Below are 17,209 nucleotides of genomic sequence, written 5' to 3'. Positions count from 1 at the left end.
TCTTGTGCCATGACGCAGAAGTTTTGTAGTTGTTCCAGGTGACTATAAAGTGTGTTACTGATGCTTGGATTTGGTGGGAGGAATGTGCATCTCAGGTCTTCAAGAGGTTGACATTCAAGCAAGTGGTGTGTTACTGTTTCAATTTTATATGCAAAGTTCTCCTTCAGAGTCATTGGGCCCATGGAGCTGGAGTTTATCCCAGTTTCTATAGTATAGCGTGAAACGGACAATAGCAATTACCTGCTACCCTTCGGATAGGACACTACAATGGTCTATCGCTAATTACTTTCTGCTAGATCTACCCAATCACTGCTGGGTGGACAGGGGGTCTGAAAATATTTTCAACTGCACCCGTCATCCATCTCAGTCTCTATGCAGACCTGCCACTTCACGAAAAAGGAAATCAGTATGACATTGTAAAAAAATCAGTATCTGGGGCAAAAAATCAGTATGAGACGTAAAATTAGAGGTCGAAGCATAAGAAACAATATTTATTAAGAAAACATAAGGCTTTAATAGCCTCCTTACCTTTTTGGTCGATCCCAAGTGTCACAATTTGACACTTGTCACTCAAACCCAAACTAACCAAAGCGTCACAACCCCCCCCCCCCCCCCCCCCCTTATTTTTCCCCAACACCCAAAATGACACGCACAACGCCAATCTGGCAATCGGACTACTAACTTATTTAAAGATGGTGGCACTTGGTAACGAGTCAGAAACCAGGGACCGCGGTGGTTTACCAGTACAGCTCGCTGTCGCTTCACAAAGGAAATGAAAACTAAATAACGCGCCGTGTGTGTTTTCTATCTGTGTGAGGACATCACAAAGAGGGTCGCTACGTCATGTGATCTATCGAGGTATCGCGGGACGGGTCAAAGTTCACGAGACTTGAAAATTTTAACGTGCAACGTAAAGCACAAAGTAAGCGTAAAAGAGAGGGGTGGAGGGCTGCGGGCCCTTGGTCACTTGGTGAAATCGGTACGATCGGCATGCAGATCGGGAAATCAGTACGATCGGCAAGTAAATCAGGAAATCGGTAAATAAGAAAAAAAGGTCTTGCAAATCGGTATGATACCGATTAATCGGTATGAACGGCAGGTCTGCTCTATGCATGTGCAAGTGAGTGCTCTAACAACTGAGCTATCGGGACCCCAATATATAGACAAAGGGAGTATATATTTTGGCTTCCATTACTTAAAGATACAGACAATAGACAGGTAGATAACCACGCCTCTCGGACAATCGTCATAATGTAAACAATGCAGTGATTAGTAGACACAACAAGCTACACAGGTTTTACTATCGATTACTTGTGTTTTAAGTAAAATACTCACAGTTATACCGCTTGATCATTAGAACCAACACAGAAATTTATTTGTAAATTTAAACGTTTATAATTAAAATCTTTTGTTTGTTTGTTGCTTTAGGTCTCTTCCAACACAATTGAGGTTATATGAGAGACCGCTGAAACAAAAAAAACAAGCAATCTAACAAAAATAGTACAAATGTAAATCAAAATCATAACCTAAAGATATCATAAGTTAAATTATAAATAATCAAGAACAAACAGGCAGAAGATTTACAGAAAAAAAAATATCCCCTGTCAAAAATACAATCACAAACCAAAGAAGCAGGATAGGCTAGTAAAGAGAAGAAAAAACAACATCACTATCGGATCGTACACCCATGCGAACATCATAGGTATATGATTCAAGGGTGATGCTCCCATCCAACCACCCACATAATTAAAATCGAGAAAATCGTGTGATAATTAATCATCCATATGGCGGTATAAAAACAATAACAATGATCAAAGAGAGGTCGATTCCATTCACGTTATTGTTAATAAACAACCAACTATGTTTGTCCGAGCACGTGTGAAGGTGTGTCACAAATTTAATGTTTTGATTGGTCTAAAATCTACTGGTTAATTGATCTTTGCTTTCTGTATTTCCTTATTAATTTTTTAAAATGTCTTTCTTTCATTTTCGGTTTGTTTTTTTCCCCGCTATAGTTCCATGTTAAGAACGATGACAAACTAATCAAAAGACACAATTTTCTGTGCTCACAGGCACCCAATAAAAAATAAATATGTGCTTATATATGGTGCAATATCTATAAAATGAGCTCCAAAAAAAATTATTCAAAGTCATGTCAACAGCAACAGGATGCCTATAAATAGTCCTTCAGAGGGCCATCAGGCCCATGGAGCCGGAGTTTATCCCAATTTCTATAGCGTGATACGAACAATAGCAATTGCTTGCTACCCTTTGGATTGCAAAGTACTTTTCACCACATCTAACAGACCCAGCTACTCATTCACTGTTGAGTAGACAGGGGGATCAGAAAAAAATCTCGACTGCACCCGGGGATCGATCTCGGTCCCTTTGTGTGTGAAGTAAGTGCTCTACCAACTGATCTATCGGGACCCCCGGATGCCTATAAGATGCTACTGCAATTATTTTTTTTTCCATTTAGACAATACTGTTATTGGAATAGAAATGAGAGTTAAAAGCTTTCTCCACAGATTCAACTGTACTCCTGAAAAATTCCCAAGTCTACAATTCCATTTTGAATTTTAGTAATCTCACCAGTTACTATGGTGTAGTTTGTAAGCAAATGTACAAGGCATCAAGTAAATAATCTGACATCTCTTAAACTCGAATATTTAAAATGATAAAAGTAATGATATCAATATCAACCGTCTTTCAAAATCGCAGTAATTAACCTCACACTTTGATGGAAACTAAAACTGCTGCAATTGATGTTAATTATTGCATTCTAAAAATGAACTAATAAGTACAATATATAATAATATATATATATATATATATATATATATATATATATATATATATATATAATATATATATATATATATATATAATATATATATATATATATATATATATATATATATATATATATATATATATGAAGAGTGGTTTTCCAAACTCCCTAATTCCGTTTTTCCCATTTTAAGATATTGATGATTATTTCCCTTGAAATTTCTCATTCGGTCTATTATTTTATCATATTTAAACTACAAATTCACACAAATCTAAGGAAATTCTTGAGTCAATTGATGCTTAAAATAAAATTTACGTTTCAGTTTATCTCATGGATGGAAAATTTCAAAAAGTAGAAAAATCGACTTGACGAGTTTTGGAAAACCAGCCTTCATGTGTGTTACAATTCTTTCCAAAACATTTGCTAAAACTATTGATTTATTTTGAACCTAAAACAGGGAAATATATATATAACAAAGAGCCTTGTTTATTTCTTCCTCAGAGAAAATAGAGTTACGTCTGGTGACACAGTACACTCAAAGGATATGTCCACGAAAAATTGGGCTTCATAGGGAATGAGATTAGCGGAAGAGTAACGTCCCTTGATTGGACGTCACCCATAGTCTGTGACGTCAATGGCGGAAAAGTTATTAGAGAGAGAACGTCATGTTGGTTGGGCGCATGCGTCTCTCGTCCTAGCTTCCGGTGAAAGCGGCTTGAGACACTTCAAAACCAAATTGACATTCTCTCTGTAAGGTGACGTCCAATCAAGGGACGCTACTCTTCCGCTAATCTCATTTCCTATTGATGATCTGGGCATATCTATGAGGATTACTTACATCTTCTAGTAGCTGACTGGAAAGGTCTGGCAGTTCCTCCAGCAGGATTGTGCAGTGGAATTCCTGGTCCCAGGTGTGGGTAGGTGACGCACTGTTGTCCGGGTAGGGTTGGGTGCTGGTGGTGAGGTGCTGAAGCTGCAGCAGCGAGAGCAGCGGCAGCAGCAGCAGAGGCAGAGGCAGGGTTCTGATGAGGTACTGGTCGAGGTCGCAGTCCTAATGTTCTTGCCCCTGACCCTCCTGCTTCTCCTCCACCACCTACTGGTGGTGTGATGCCAAGGTGATGATGGTGGTGGTGGTGGTGGTGGAGATGAGGATGATGATGGGAGTGGGCCGGTGGTGGATTCAAGTTATTGTTGTTGGATTGTTGTTGTGAGACTGAAGTAGGTAGTGAGGTCGGTCTTGATGATGTTGACGTGCACGAGGAAGAAGAGGAAGAAGATGATGATGATGGTGATGATGATACTGATAATGATAAGGTGACTCGTGAGAATGTTGTTCCAGCTGATGGTTCTGCTGAAGTTGTTGTGGAGGAGGAGCAAGAGGAGGTGAGGGAGGGCTGTGTTGTAGGATTGGATGAGGACATTGCTGATGAGGAAGCGTTTTGGTGGGCTGGCTGACAAGGTGTATGGGATGCTATATGCAAGCCATGACCTATGGTTTGTGCTCCCATCAAACCTCTGAGGCGATGGTGGTGATGGTTAGCTGGGGGCTGAGTCTGGGAAAGAGATACATGAAGTGTCACGTTAATCTAAAGAATAAATATCAATAATATCCCACCAGCTAGAGGCGAATCACGAACATGACATGAATGATCCACTGCCTTCATTTGCTATTGTGTAGCGGTCCCAAAAAAAATAAAAATAGTAGTCCTTCAGAGCCATTAGGCCCATGGACTTGGAGTTTGTCCCCATTTCTATAGCATGAAACAGACAATAGAAATTGCTTGCTACCCTTTTGATAAGACACTAGTCTATCACAAAGTACTTTCCACCAGATCTTACAGACCTAGCTACCCAATCTCTGCTGGGTGGACAGGGGAGTGAGAGAAACATCTGGACGGCACCCAGGATCTATCTCAGTCCCTTTAAAAAAGTACAAAGTAGGGGGTCCTAATAGCTCAGTTGGTAGAGCATTTACTTCATAAGCAAAGAGAGAAAAAAAACCCAATAGGCATGAGATTTTCTCAATATCTGCAAGATCACGTTGACGATTAAGAACCCCAAAAATAAATCCATAGGAAAAAATCTTTTTCACACATTTTGTTCGTCCTATCAGAGATGGATTTTAATTCGGGAATCACCCTGGTGTAAAAGTGTTGTCTTTTCCCTAGAACTTTACTATCACCTTTGAGCGTGTAAGGCGCTATATAAAAACCATATATTATTATTATTATTATAATTATTATCATTATTATTATTATTATTATTATTATTATTATTATTATTATAATTATTATCATTATTATTATTATTATTATTATTATTATTATTATTACCTAACAGGCTGGATATCTAGATGTGTATTTGTTACACACACTACTCATCATCAGAAGATTCTTTAAAAGATTCTAAAGCACTAAGAAGTCCTTCAGAGCCACCAGGCCCATAAAGCTGAGGTTATCCCAGTTTCTATAGTGTGAAATTGCCTGCTATCATCATTTGGATATCGCAAAGTACTTTCTGCCAGATCTAACAGACTCAGCTACTCAATCATTGCTGGGTGGACAGGTGGGTGGATAGGGGGAAGAAAAAAAAACTCAACTGCACCCAGGATCAATCTCGGTCCCTTTGTATGTGAAGCGAGTGCTCTACCTACTGAGCTATCAGGACCCTCAAGGCACTAAAAGCAAGGTGTTATGTATGGGTCTATCAATGCAATTCTTTTTTTTTAATGCAAATTTATCTGGTATATATATGAAAAAAATTCTGGATGACACATACAGACCTGCCTCGAATTTTTGGCCTAAGCTACAGAGCTGCATAGATCTCTTTGACTCAATAAATTTTGTTGAAAAGGAAAGTTTAGTTCCTTAGAACCTATATTCAGGACTTTGGAGCATTTTTGGACCATGCTGAGAACAAATTGTTTCTTTGTAAAGCTATTTAACTCTCTTCTTACCAGCCATTTTCCGGATTGTCCCCAAAACTTCACACCCAACCTATACAAAAATAAGATTTATTTCACTCAAACACAAAAACTGTTAGTTCTTGCGATACATATTTCTTTCTGCTAAAAGAGCTCTTCAACACAGTGTTAATATACTTTAACTATAGCAAACATTTTTGTTCAAAAATTATGATGTACAAAAGAAATTGGAATGAGAAAAATGTTGGCTGCATGTGAATACGAATGTGACGATTTTCTTATGGGTAGTAAGGAGGGGGTTAAAGAGAATTTTTCTTTTATGCCTTGGAAACTACTAATACTATTTTTGGAAATTTCAAGTAAGCAGCTCTGCACATACCTCATCATTGTAGAGCCATTGACTAGCCAGACATAGAGGACATCGACAACAGTGGCAGGAAACGTTATTGTTGCTGTTGGTGTTGTTGTTGTTGGTTGTGGTGGTGGTATTGTTGTTGTTGGCATTGTTAATTCCCGTAGAATCAGAGTTGCTGTTATTATTATCATTATTGTTGTTGTCATTATTATTATTATTAGCACTGTCACTCCCACCAGTGGATGCAGAAACTAAATCACTATTACTTCCACATGGTGTAGTAGGAGTTGGCACTGAAGAATGTTGGCGGTGATGAGGATGTTGATGTTGATGATGATGATGATGCTGTTGCTGCTGGTGGTGGTGATGGTGGCAGTCAGGGAATGAACTACCAGCCCCACCTGATGCTGTAGCCCTATTGTGGTGGTGGTGATAATGATGTGGATGGTGGGGTGTGTAGTGTTGATGAGCCAGAGTTGTATTGCTGATGCCATGAATATTAAGTTCAATCTCTTGTCGACTACCAGTCTGCACCTGAAGGAATAAGGTGTTATGATACATTAAGTTTCATATCAAACTTCAATCGAGCAAAAGATATTTGGGTGGTATTATGGACAAGTAGGCTCATATTCTCACTTTCTCTCATTAAAAAAAAAAATATCCAAGCTGTTTTGTTCAACACATAATTTCATGTTTACTATATTGATCTTTAAAAATGAAATAATCTTTAAAAAAAATTATTTTTATTAATTGAGCTTTTATAAAGCGCAATATCCACTAAATGTGCTCAAAGCGCTTTACAAGGGGTCCCTGGCCAACAGCAACACATAACATGTAGAACGAGACATGATGCCTGTCAGGTGATATTACAATTTTGTTTCCGGACAGAGACAACGCTGTTGACGGTCAGGCACTCATTTTACACCTGAGTACGGTGAGAGAATGTGAGTAAAGAGCCTTTTCCAAGGACTCAACTATGTGCCGAGCGAGGCTCGAACTCAGGACCTTCCGATCCGAAAGCGAGTGTCATACCACCTGACCACATAGTAAAAGAGATCTAATGTAGTAATAATTGGTAAAGTAATTTTTTCAAAAACCTTTTCCTACTACAGGAAAACCCACTTCTTAACTCTCTCGAGTTCATCCTCATTGAAAATTTGTTCGATTTTCCATGCATATCATATGAACTGGAGAGAGTAAAATCCAACCATTTGTGCAGCTATGTGGTCTCGTGGTATGACACTCACCTTCGGATCAAAGGGTTCAGGGTTCGAGTCCTGCTCTGAGTGACACATAATTCGAGTCCTTGGAAAAAGTCTCTTTACTCAGGTATAAAATGACCACCCTGCCGTTAACAGCGGTGTCTCCATCCAAAAAAAAAAAAATTGTAATATCACCTAACAGGCATCACGTCTCGTCCTACATGTTAAGTGTTGCTGCTCGCTAGGGGGACATTTTTGTAAAGCGCTTTTAGCATGTTAAGTGGATATTGCACAATATAAATGCTCAAATTTTAGATAACAAAATTCAATAACATCTTTGTTAAAACAACCCTGTTTGAAATCATCATATTTACTGGATGATTTGTATTCTAATAAAAAAATTTTTTTAAATAAATAACAATAGAGCTTTTCTATAGAGCAATATCCACTAAATGTGCTCAAAGTGCTTTACAACAGCAACATTCAACATGTAGAACGAGACATGACACCTGTTAGGCGATATTACAATTTTCCGGACAAAGACAACGCTGTTAACGGCCAGGTACTCATTTTACACCTGAGTACGGTGAGAGAATGTGAGTAAAGAGTCTTTTCCAAGGACTCAACTATGTGCCGAGCGAGGCTCGAACCCAGGACCTTCCGATCGGAAAGCGAGTGTCATACCACAATACCACATAGCCACACGGCAGTCACGACCAAATAACCCCCTCCTCACTTGTCATAGTCTTCATTGTAAAAAAAACCCTGAAACTCTTATGTAATACATTTTAACTAATATATCAAAAAGATCACTTTCATAGTTTACAAAGACCACTCACATATTTTACAAGGACCCCTCTCATATATCACAAAGATTCCTCTCATATATTACAAAGACCCCTCTGTCATATATTACAAGGACCCCTCTCATAATATTATAAGGAACCCCTCTCATATATTAAAAAGACCCTTCTCATATTTGACGAAGACCCCTCTAATATCCAACTTCTTTGCTTATGATTTTCACAGAGCACCTGAAACAGCAGCATAATTCTAAGTGAATCATTTGAAAAATAGACCATCTCAATCATCATTTGGTTCATAGATATTTTTAAAATTCAAAATGCATCAGCTATAAACGAGGGATTCAAGCCTTTTAAATCACAAACATCAGATGATTGGAAAAAATGATCAATATTTGGAGGCTGATATGCATGCATAGAAATGAACTGCGCCCCCCCCCCCCCCAAAAAAAAAAAGCACTAAAATACATTGAGGTCAACGCTCTCCTGATAAAAACAAAGAAATCTGTTATTATGATCAGACAACAGGAAAAATTATGAAAGTGCTTAAAGAGTAGAAAACATACCGCATAATTTCTGTGGGGCAAAATGCATATTTAAGAGCCCAATGTGTTACTACACCAATACGTTCAGATGATTACCATATGCGACATTAATCATGTTCCGCCTCAGAACAGACCACAATAGACTTAAAACGCATACGCACAGACACATGAAACTGACACAGTCAGGCACCGGTCTGCTCATGTGGTGAGGAGGAGGAGCAAGATGCAGAGCATATACTGCAATGATGCAGTAAATACTCAACCCATAGAGAAGAGATATATGGCACTCTGCAATCTTTATACATAAAAAACTTTTCGAACTAAATAAGACGAGTATCTTCATCTTCAAAACAGGACTCCAGATATAAAGGCATATGAGAAGAAGAAGAAGAAGAAGAAGAAGAAGAAGAAGAAGAAGAAGAAGAAGAAGAAGAAGAAGAAGAAGAAGAAGAAGTAGAAGAAGAAGAAGTAGAAGAAGAAGAAGAAGAAGAAGAAGAAGAAGAAGAAGAAGAAGAAGAAGAAGAAGAAGAAGAAGAAGAAGAAGAAGAAGAAGAAGAAGAAGAAGAAGAAGAAGAAGAAGAAGAAGAAGTTAAAGAGCTAAACCAAACACTTTAGTAACAACAGTCTTACAGGAATCCGAGGGCTTCTATTCTGTAGGAAAGATGTAGATCGGAACCGATCTGTCGGCGCTGGAGGGGAGTGGATATGAGGGCAGGTCTGGACATCCATCAGGGTCTCTTCTTGCATGGGGTCCTGTGACCGATGCTCCTGAGGCTCAGTGTCATGGTGATTCTGATGGTGGAATTGCCTACATCTGCTACTGCTGTCGCTTTCTTGGATATTCTCTACATTGCCATTGATATCGTCTCTTTGTGCATGCAAGGAGGCAGAAGACATGTCTATTCCGTTATTATTTGTATTATCATCATCATCATGATCTTCATTACGTGGGCCACTTTCATGACCAGTTGCTGGGATGGTCATAATTGCAGTGTTGGGGGAGTCGGATGCAGTTCCATTAACAACTGCTGGGAACGATGATGGGGCTGAGGAGAGGAATGAGTTGGAAACAGCAGAATCCTCCCGAGTAGAAGCAGTGGCTTTAGCGCGTCTTGCAGCCCTCTGAGGAAACAACATTTTTTAAAAGCAATAAGTTGAAAAAGAAAATAAAAATCAACCACTTGGAACAAAATAAAAGAGGGACACTAATATGCTAGAATCTGTGGACTGTCAAAAAGTAAATGAGAGAAATATTTCCCTGCCATCTGTCTGGATTGTAAGTTGAAATTGAGCTTTTATATAGCGCAATATCCACTAAACGTGCTCAAAGCGCTTTACAAAGGGTCCCTGACAAACAGCAACACATAACATGTAGACAGAGACAACACTGTCACGGCCAGGCACTCATTTTAAACACAAGTACAGTGAGAGAATGTGGGTAAAGAGCCTTTTCCAAGGACTCGACTATGCGCAGAGCGAGGCTTGAACCCAGGACCTTCTGATCCAAAAGAGTGTCATATCACAAGACCACATAACCGCACAAGCACACGTTGAGTGCACTATTCAAATGTGTGGCTGTCTCAGTGAAGCGACAATTTTTCTCCTCTGTGCTTCTACTCATTATGCTTTGTTCATACGATATTTAAAGTCGAAGAATTGGGAAAATATGGCAAACCATAGTCATGGACAATATTCCTTACATCCATGGGGGACAAAACAACTTTCAGGTATCTTCTTTAAGTGGAATATATAGAGTTTCAACCAGAAAATAGGAGTGTTTTACAGAATATCTTACCTTCATCAGACTCTTGTCAGATCTAAGATAACAGTTGGATTAGTATTATTATTCAGTGCTGATGGTTTCAAAAAGGGAAAAAAGGAGGAAAATTATGAATGGTTTTATTAACGCCACATGTTTACCTCACTAACCCCCACTTTTAGGGCCATTGAGTGTAGTATATTGGATTTGGCACCAATTGGCCAATCTGGTGCCATTGGTCAATCTGGCATGCTTATGTAATTCTGGCAGTTCCCTTTCTACTGGCTAGTTACTTGTTCTTAGAGTTTAGCAATCAGTTGATGCTGAAATGCGATGTTTATTTTCATTTAATAAAGTTCTAGTTATACAGAAGATTGCCTTCCATGATTATTACTTTCTGCAAACATAACATTGAGATGATAAACTACTCTAGCTATCTTCTGGATAGTGGGGAAACTGCACCAGTTTGTTCCACTACACATCAAATCTCTCAAAGCCAGAAAATTTGATTGAGGAAAATGCCTTTTTTTTTAAAGGAGGGAATTCCTCCTCTGACACAAAAATCGCGGATTTCCGCAGATCCGAGGAAAACCATCAGCACTGATTATTATTATTCTCTAATTCTAGAATCAATCCTATTGTCTATAACTCCAGAATCAATCCTATTGTATATGCCCCCGTGACAACTCACCTCAAGAACAATTGCACTGAGAGAGCCAGGTTCGTACCCATGATTCTGATTCCCTGGCAAACTTGGATGTAGGAAATTGGATAGGGTGGGTGCTGCAGCTGCAGCTGCTGCTGATGAAGATGATACGGAGGTGTCCTCTTCATCGTGGTCACTGGATGAAGAAGATACCGATACCCATAACTGGCGTTTATTACTGCCACTGCTAGTAGCACCGCTGAGGCAAGGAATAATTCTAGGCCTGGATCTAGCCGATGATGATTCATAACAAATCACCTGGTGATGATCTGTTTCCAAAGTGTCCAAAAGAAAAGAAAAAAGAAAATAAGGTAAGGGTAGATAGAACTTGTAAAAGTGATAGTAAGCTGCTAGAAGCTGTGATCTGTAAAAAGTAATAAACATAAATGAATATAACAGCTTTTAAATAATAATAATAATAATAAAATAAAGTTTATTTGTATAGCGCCCAATCCCGTTGACAAAACAGCTCTAGGCGCACAAAATTGTAAAACATCATTAAAAACATTTTTGTACACACACCCATTTATACAAGTACGCACACACACACACACACACACACACACATACACCCTCACAAATAAAATAACAAAACACCAGCCACGGAAAGTTTCGGACTCAAAAGCCTACTCCAGGCCATATCAACAACAACAAAAAACAAATAAAACATAAATACTATACTCAAAAACCCAAATAGATGGCAAGGGATAAAACAATGAGCATGTCCTTTCTGTATAAGAACTTGGAATGTAAACAAAAGGATGCATTTGTTTGGTAACTAAGGCGTGCAGAATAGAGCAGAATATTAAACTACGCATAAAATTTGGTGCGTAAAAAAAAAAAAGGATCAAAATGGTATATTAGTTGAAATAAATCCAATAAAACGGTGAAAATAATCCAAAAACTTTGTTGAATTCATTGGATCTTTAACTGTCTCCTTACCTGCCATATTTGAGATTTGAAACATCCCACCCAACTAACACATTGATTTTTTTCTCTCACTCAAACACAAAAGCAGTAAGTTCAAGCAATACATGTTGTTTTTTTTTTTAAACAAGAAAATGAGAATTGCAACACACAATTCAATTTTTATAATAATAACAACATTTTTTCTTTTAATTTTGTCATGTACAAAGAAATTCAGAATGAAGAAAAATGTTGCCTGTATTGTAATAAATGTGACATGTAACAATTTTCCTATTATTGGTTAGGAGTGGAAAGGGTTAAAATGTCTTACACTTAACAAAATAACACAAATAAGACGAAACCTAGCTGCACATCGTCATTTGTAGCAATAAAAATCAACCCAAAAAAATTAGTGATATCTGGCTCCTACATACAACCGCAACTAAAATAAATTTCAAAAACTATAAACAAAAAAAGCATATAGAAACCGGGACATATTTACACCTAAAAGTCAAAACTAAGAGTCCCAATAACTCAACTGGCACTTGATCTATAAGCAAACAGCTTCTTCGAATCCTAAAAAATTCGAGAGCAGATGGAGAAGGGGGGGTCAATTTATCAGAGCCTATCTTAAGACTGGACAGTTGGGTCAAATTAGCTTATGCAGAGAGTATAATAGACCAGGAACTTATCCAAGGGATGACAAACCATTGTCATGGACTGTATTCCTTACATTCGTGGGGGACAAAACAGCTTTCGGGCACCTTCTTTGAGTGGATTATATAGAGTTTCAACAAGAAAATTAGTGTTTTACAGAATAGCTTACCTTCATCAGACTCTGTCAGATCTACGATAACAGTTGGATTAGTATTCCTGTTAGAGGAAAAATGAGAAAAAAGTAATTTAAGAGAAGAATTTTTTTTTTAATTTTAAAATCTCACATTTGGTATCTTGAGTTTTGATAAAATAGTTCATTAGTTGGCAAGGGCAGTACTGATTTGTAAACAAGCAGTGGTTAGGTATATGGGTTTGTTAAATCTTAAGTAAAGTATGTCGTGGTTGATGAACACGTTATCCAAAAGGTTACAATAATTGTTAATGAAAAATGTTTAAAACTGCCAAAACCGAGATATTATATCAAGCTCCACAGGCCCTACAAATGTCTATATTGAGAAAATAAAAGGGTTGGCCCATTTGTTCAAAAGGTTACAACAAACCTTTCACATTGAGAACTTGAACCAAAGCGTCCCCAAAGAGAAGAAAATCAAGACTGAGAACATCATAAGCTTTTTGAAATTTATTCCGCTTATCATTAACAGTATTAAGTTATCATTTAACATTATTTCTGGGAGTCTGGTCCCAATAGCTCAGTTGGTAGAGCACTCACTTCACAATCAAAGGGACCGACATATATCCCGGGTGCAGTCAAGATTTTTATCTGACTACCCTGTCCACTCAGCAGTGATTGGGTAGCTGAGTTTGTTGGATCTGGCAAAAAGTACTTTGCAATAGACTAGCAAAGGGTAGCAGGCAATTGCTATTGTCCATTTCACACTGTATAAACCATGGGCCGAATGGCGAAGAAGGACTACTTTTGTAAAAGCATTATTTCTGCTGCAATGTTACTGACCTGTTTTCAACCATTACAACTTCCACGTCACTGTCTTCTTCCTCCACAATGACAACGCCTCCATCTGGCACGGCAAAGTTTGGAGGTACACCGGGACGATCCCTGCCTCTGCTGCCAACACCACTCCTCCCCTCTCCGTCTAACTCTGCTACATCCATCTGTCCATCCCGAACTCCTCCTCCTCCTTCTTCTTCCACCTCCACTGCTACCATCTCTTGCTCCGTGTTGTGGGTCGCCAACGATGAGGACGATTCCTGTTGCTCCTGCAGTGCCATGGTCGATGCTAATGCTTGGTTCGTGACTTCCTCAACCCAGGTATTTGTAGATGGTGTTGGCACTGAGTTGTGGTGGCTTCTTTCACCACCATCTTCTTCAACAACCATCATCACGTCAGCACTATCAGCAGTTCCACCACTAACTTCATTGTCATTGCTACAACTAGGATGTGACACGGGTGAAACTTTTGCAGGAGGTTTCATGTCTAACGGCATGGTTTCATCCTGTCCTGATGACGACGATGATGAAGTTCTTGAAACCGAAGTCGTTGAAACAGATGTAGATGATGCATCTTTAATAGAATGAAATATTTGAAAAATATTTTAGAATTAAAAATCATATTGCAAAACAAATTAGCAATAAATAAAATTATTTCATACATAACAGCAGACCCATCACAATCAGCAAAATGAAATCTGTATATATTTTGGGAGTCCTAAAATTAGATCCAACCCTACATTCATTCTAGAAATTCATGTCTACTTACACTGGTTACAAAAGAACAAATTAACTACATGTTTTTCAGGAAAGAGACTCACACATCCAAAGCCCTAAAAGAAAAACTTGAACTAACTGTATGCCAACGGTGTGGTCCCTTGAAAGCAGAGGAAGGTGAAAATCCCAAATTCCCTACATTGTAACACCCATAAAATTTCCAACCAACTGGGACCCTCTAACATAAAGCCTATTTCCATAAAACTACTTTTTATACATCGTAATATCCAGTTAATTGTGCCGAAAGACTCCTGCTTGTAACAGCACACAATCGATGTAAATGGCATCATCATCATCATCATCACTAATGTTATTATTATATTATTATTATTGTTATTATTATCATTATTTTTATTATTATCATTGTCATTATCACTGTTATTATTATATCATTATTATTATTATTATTATTATTATTATTACTATTATTATAATTATTTGAAATCATGGATAAATAAAACTGATCGTATCGCATCCAATTTATTCTCACCTATGTTAGTACCTGGAAGATAAGTAGATAGTCCGCCTTGCTGTACAGAGTGATAATCTCTTGTCGACCCAGAAGCAGCAGAAGCAACAGCATCAGCAGCAGCAGGATGATCTGGTTCCAGAAATGATGGAAGTTTTCCAACGCAACCCTCTGGTTCTGGATCCAGAGTACGATAACCATTCTCGGTTGAAGCATGCTGTGTGCTTGGTTGCTGTTGAAATCTAGATGATGATGATGCAGGGGGTGGAGATGATGGTGATGATGATGAAGATGACGACGACGAAGCAGAGCATGATCTTGGGCCTTTTTGTCTGAGAAATAAATTTCAAAATGAAAATGACTCCTTAAATCCCAAATTAGGAACATGAGTTCAACAATCTAATACAAAAATACAAAGTTAAAAAAAGCAAAATCATTATTTATTTATTTTTAAAAAATTAATTGAGATTTTATTTAGCACAATATCCACTAAATGTGCTCAAAGAGCTTTACAAAGGGTTCCTGGCCAACAGCAACACACAACATGTAAAACGAGACAGGTACTCGTTTTACACCGGAGTATGGTGAGAGAATGTGAGTAAATAGTCATACAAATAGACCACATAGCCACACAAATTGACTATGGGCTATCAAAACAATCCAAAAAAATGTAAACAAGACCAAAATAAAATTAAAAACCCAGTAGATTATATCCCTTGAGACAAAGCATTTTAGAAATGTTAAATTTAATACTTTTTCAAGTCCTTTTAGTCCCATGATAATATGTATTATAACAATATTTGTTATAAATTAACCAATAAAACTTGCCATCTAGCTACTACTGACTACTGTGTGCAGCTATGTAGTCTAGTGGTATGACACTCATTTTTTACTCACATTCTCTTACCACACTCATGTGTAAAATAAGAATACCTACCGTTTACAGCATTATCTTTGGTGGCAAAAAAAAATAATTGTAAGATTGCTTAACAGGCGTCATGTCTCATTCTGTATGTATAGTTGTCAGGGACCATTTGTAAAGCGCTTTAAGCACGTTTAGTGGATATTGAGCTATGTAAAAGCGAAATCTGGGATAATACAAGATAGGGTGGCATTATTACCAGACCCTTTTGTCATTTCTTCTTCTTTGGGAAAGAATGTAAACGTCCAATTTTGCCATGATAATTATATCTATTTTGTGAAATTACTGGACCAAATGAGGTAGCTGATCACTGAGCTTAAGCAAAGATATTGAACACTCATATCAATTAGGCTTGAAAATCCTATATATTGCCAGACTTGCCAAATTGAAAACTTCAAATTTAGTAATTTTAATGTCAATTTTTAGTAATTTGACAAGGAAATTCGTAATTTATGAAATTGTGTATGAACAACCACAATATTATTATTATTACCATCATTATTATAGTAGTAGTAATAGTAGTAGTAGTAGTAGTAGTCGTAGTAGTAGTAGTAGTTGTAGTAGTAGTAGTGGTAGTGGTAGTAGTAGCAGTAGTAGTAGGAGTAGTTGTTGTTGTTCTTATTCTTCTTCTTATCATTATTATTATTATCATTAAAGTATTACTTAGAATTAAAAATTCGATGTGTCTAAAATTTGTAAAATTACGAAAAATTCGTAAGATTCGGCATGTATATATTGCATAAAAACCACGATAAATAAATTCAGAAGTCATACCCTGGCTCTCTTTTCACAGGCAGGCCAGAGGAAGAAGATGAGTTAGAATTATGCAGACCATTCTCTTGGTGGCTGGCCGATGGCTCGGGACAACTAGTGGCAGGGTTAGCAGGGATAGGGGTGGAGGAAGACGAAGGATTAGATCTTCTAGTAAAGTAGCTAGAATTATTGTTGTTGGCCATAGCAGCAGATCTCTTCGGTCCTCGTCTAGGAATGGGGAAACTGAAGGCCATGTCGCCATGACCTAACACTGTCTCCACCATGTCCTCCATTGATTGGTCGTTTGCTCGACGGTGAAACGGCATGTCGGCATCGTCTGTTGTCATCATTTCTGTCAATAGACAAGGGGAAGAACTCTCAAAATCCAATAAGTGAACCACCTCGAGAAATCAAACTAGTATCATGCCAAGGGGAATTTGTTTTGGACACTTATTTAGTAGATATTCTAAGGAACAGTTAATTTAGTTTATCTATCGATTAATAAGTTATCATTATCTGAGTACAATATATATATATAAAGTGTTGCTATTGGTTCTTGGTTATATATTTTTACATTTTTGTGCATTTGCATATATCATATATGTATACATTGTCGCCATAGATTCTCAACTTTGTGTTTATACATTTTCATGCATGCCTCGTCTGTGAACGAA

General features: G+C 37.7%; 1 protein-coding gene across 4 annotated transcripts in view; it reads right to left on the bottom strand.

The window, feature by feature from the left end:
* The window catches only part of LOC144958042 (uncharacterized), a 39,235-nt gene that overhangs the window by 9,986 nt on the left and 12,040 nt on the right, over positions 1-17,209 (bottom strand). For 2 of the 4 annotated variants that reach the window (XM_078889624.1, XM_078889625.1), the window contains exons 8-15: positions 16,557-16,887; positions 14,882-15,192; positions 13,621-14,188; positions 12,817-12,863; positions 11,070-11,353; positions 9,250-9,741; positions 6,094-6,603; positions 3,630-4,344 (exon numbers count right to left, since the gene is read on the bottom strand). In XM_078889624.1, the coding sequence (XP_078745750.1) occupies positions 3,630-4,344; positions 6,094-6,603; positions 9,250-9,741; positions 11,070-11,353; positions 12,817-12,863; positions 13,621-14,188; positions 14,882-15,192; positions 16,557-16,887 (3,258 nt within the window). The remainder of the gene's footprint in view (positions 1-3,629; positions 4,345-6,093; positions 6,604-9,249; positions 9,742-11,069; positions 11,354-12,816; positions 12,864-13,620; positions 14,189-14,881; positions 15,193-16,556; positions 16,888-17,209) is intronic. The other 2 variants (XM_078889626.1, XM_078889627.1) reach the window with 1 other exon arrangement.

This window comes from Berghia stephanieae, chromosome 12 (genome assembly GCF_034508935.2).
Source record: "Berghia stephanieae isolate SIO BIC M18660-M18661 chromosome 12, UCSD_Bste_1.3, whole genome shotgun sequence".
NCBI classification, from domain to species: domain Eukaryota; kingdom Metazoa; phylum Mollusca; class Gastropoda; order Nudibranchia; family Aeolidiidae; genus Berghia; species Berghia stephanieae.
Note: the sequence above shows the minus strand (reverse complement) of the source record. Positions and strands in the feature narration are given on the sequence as shown.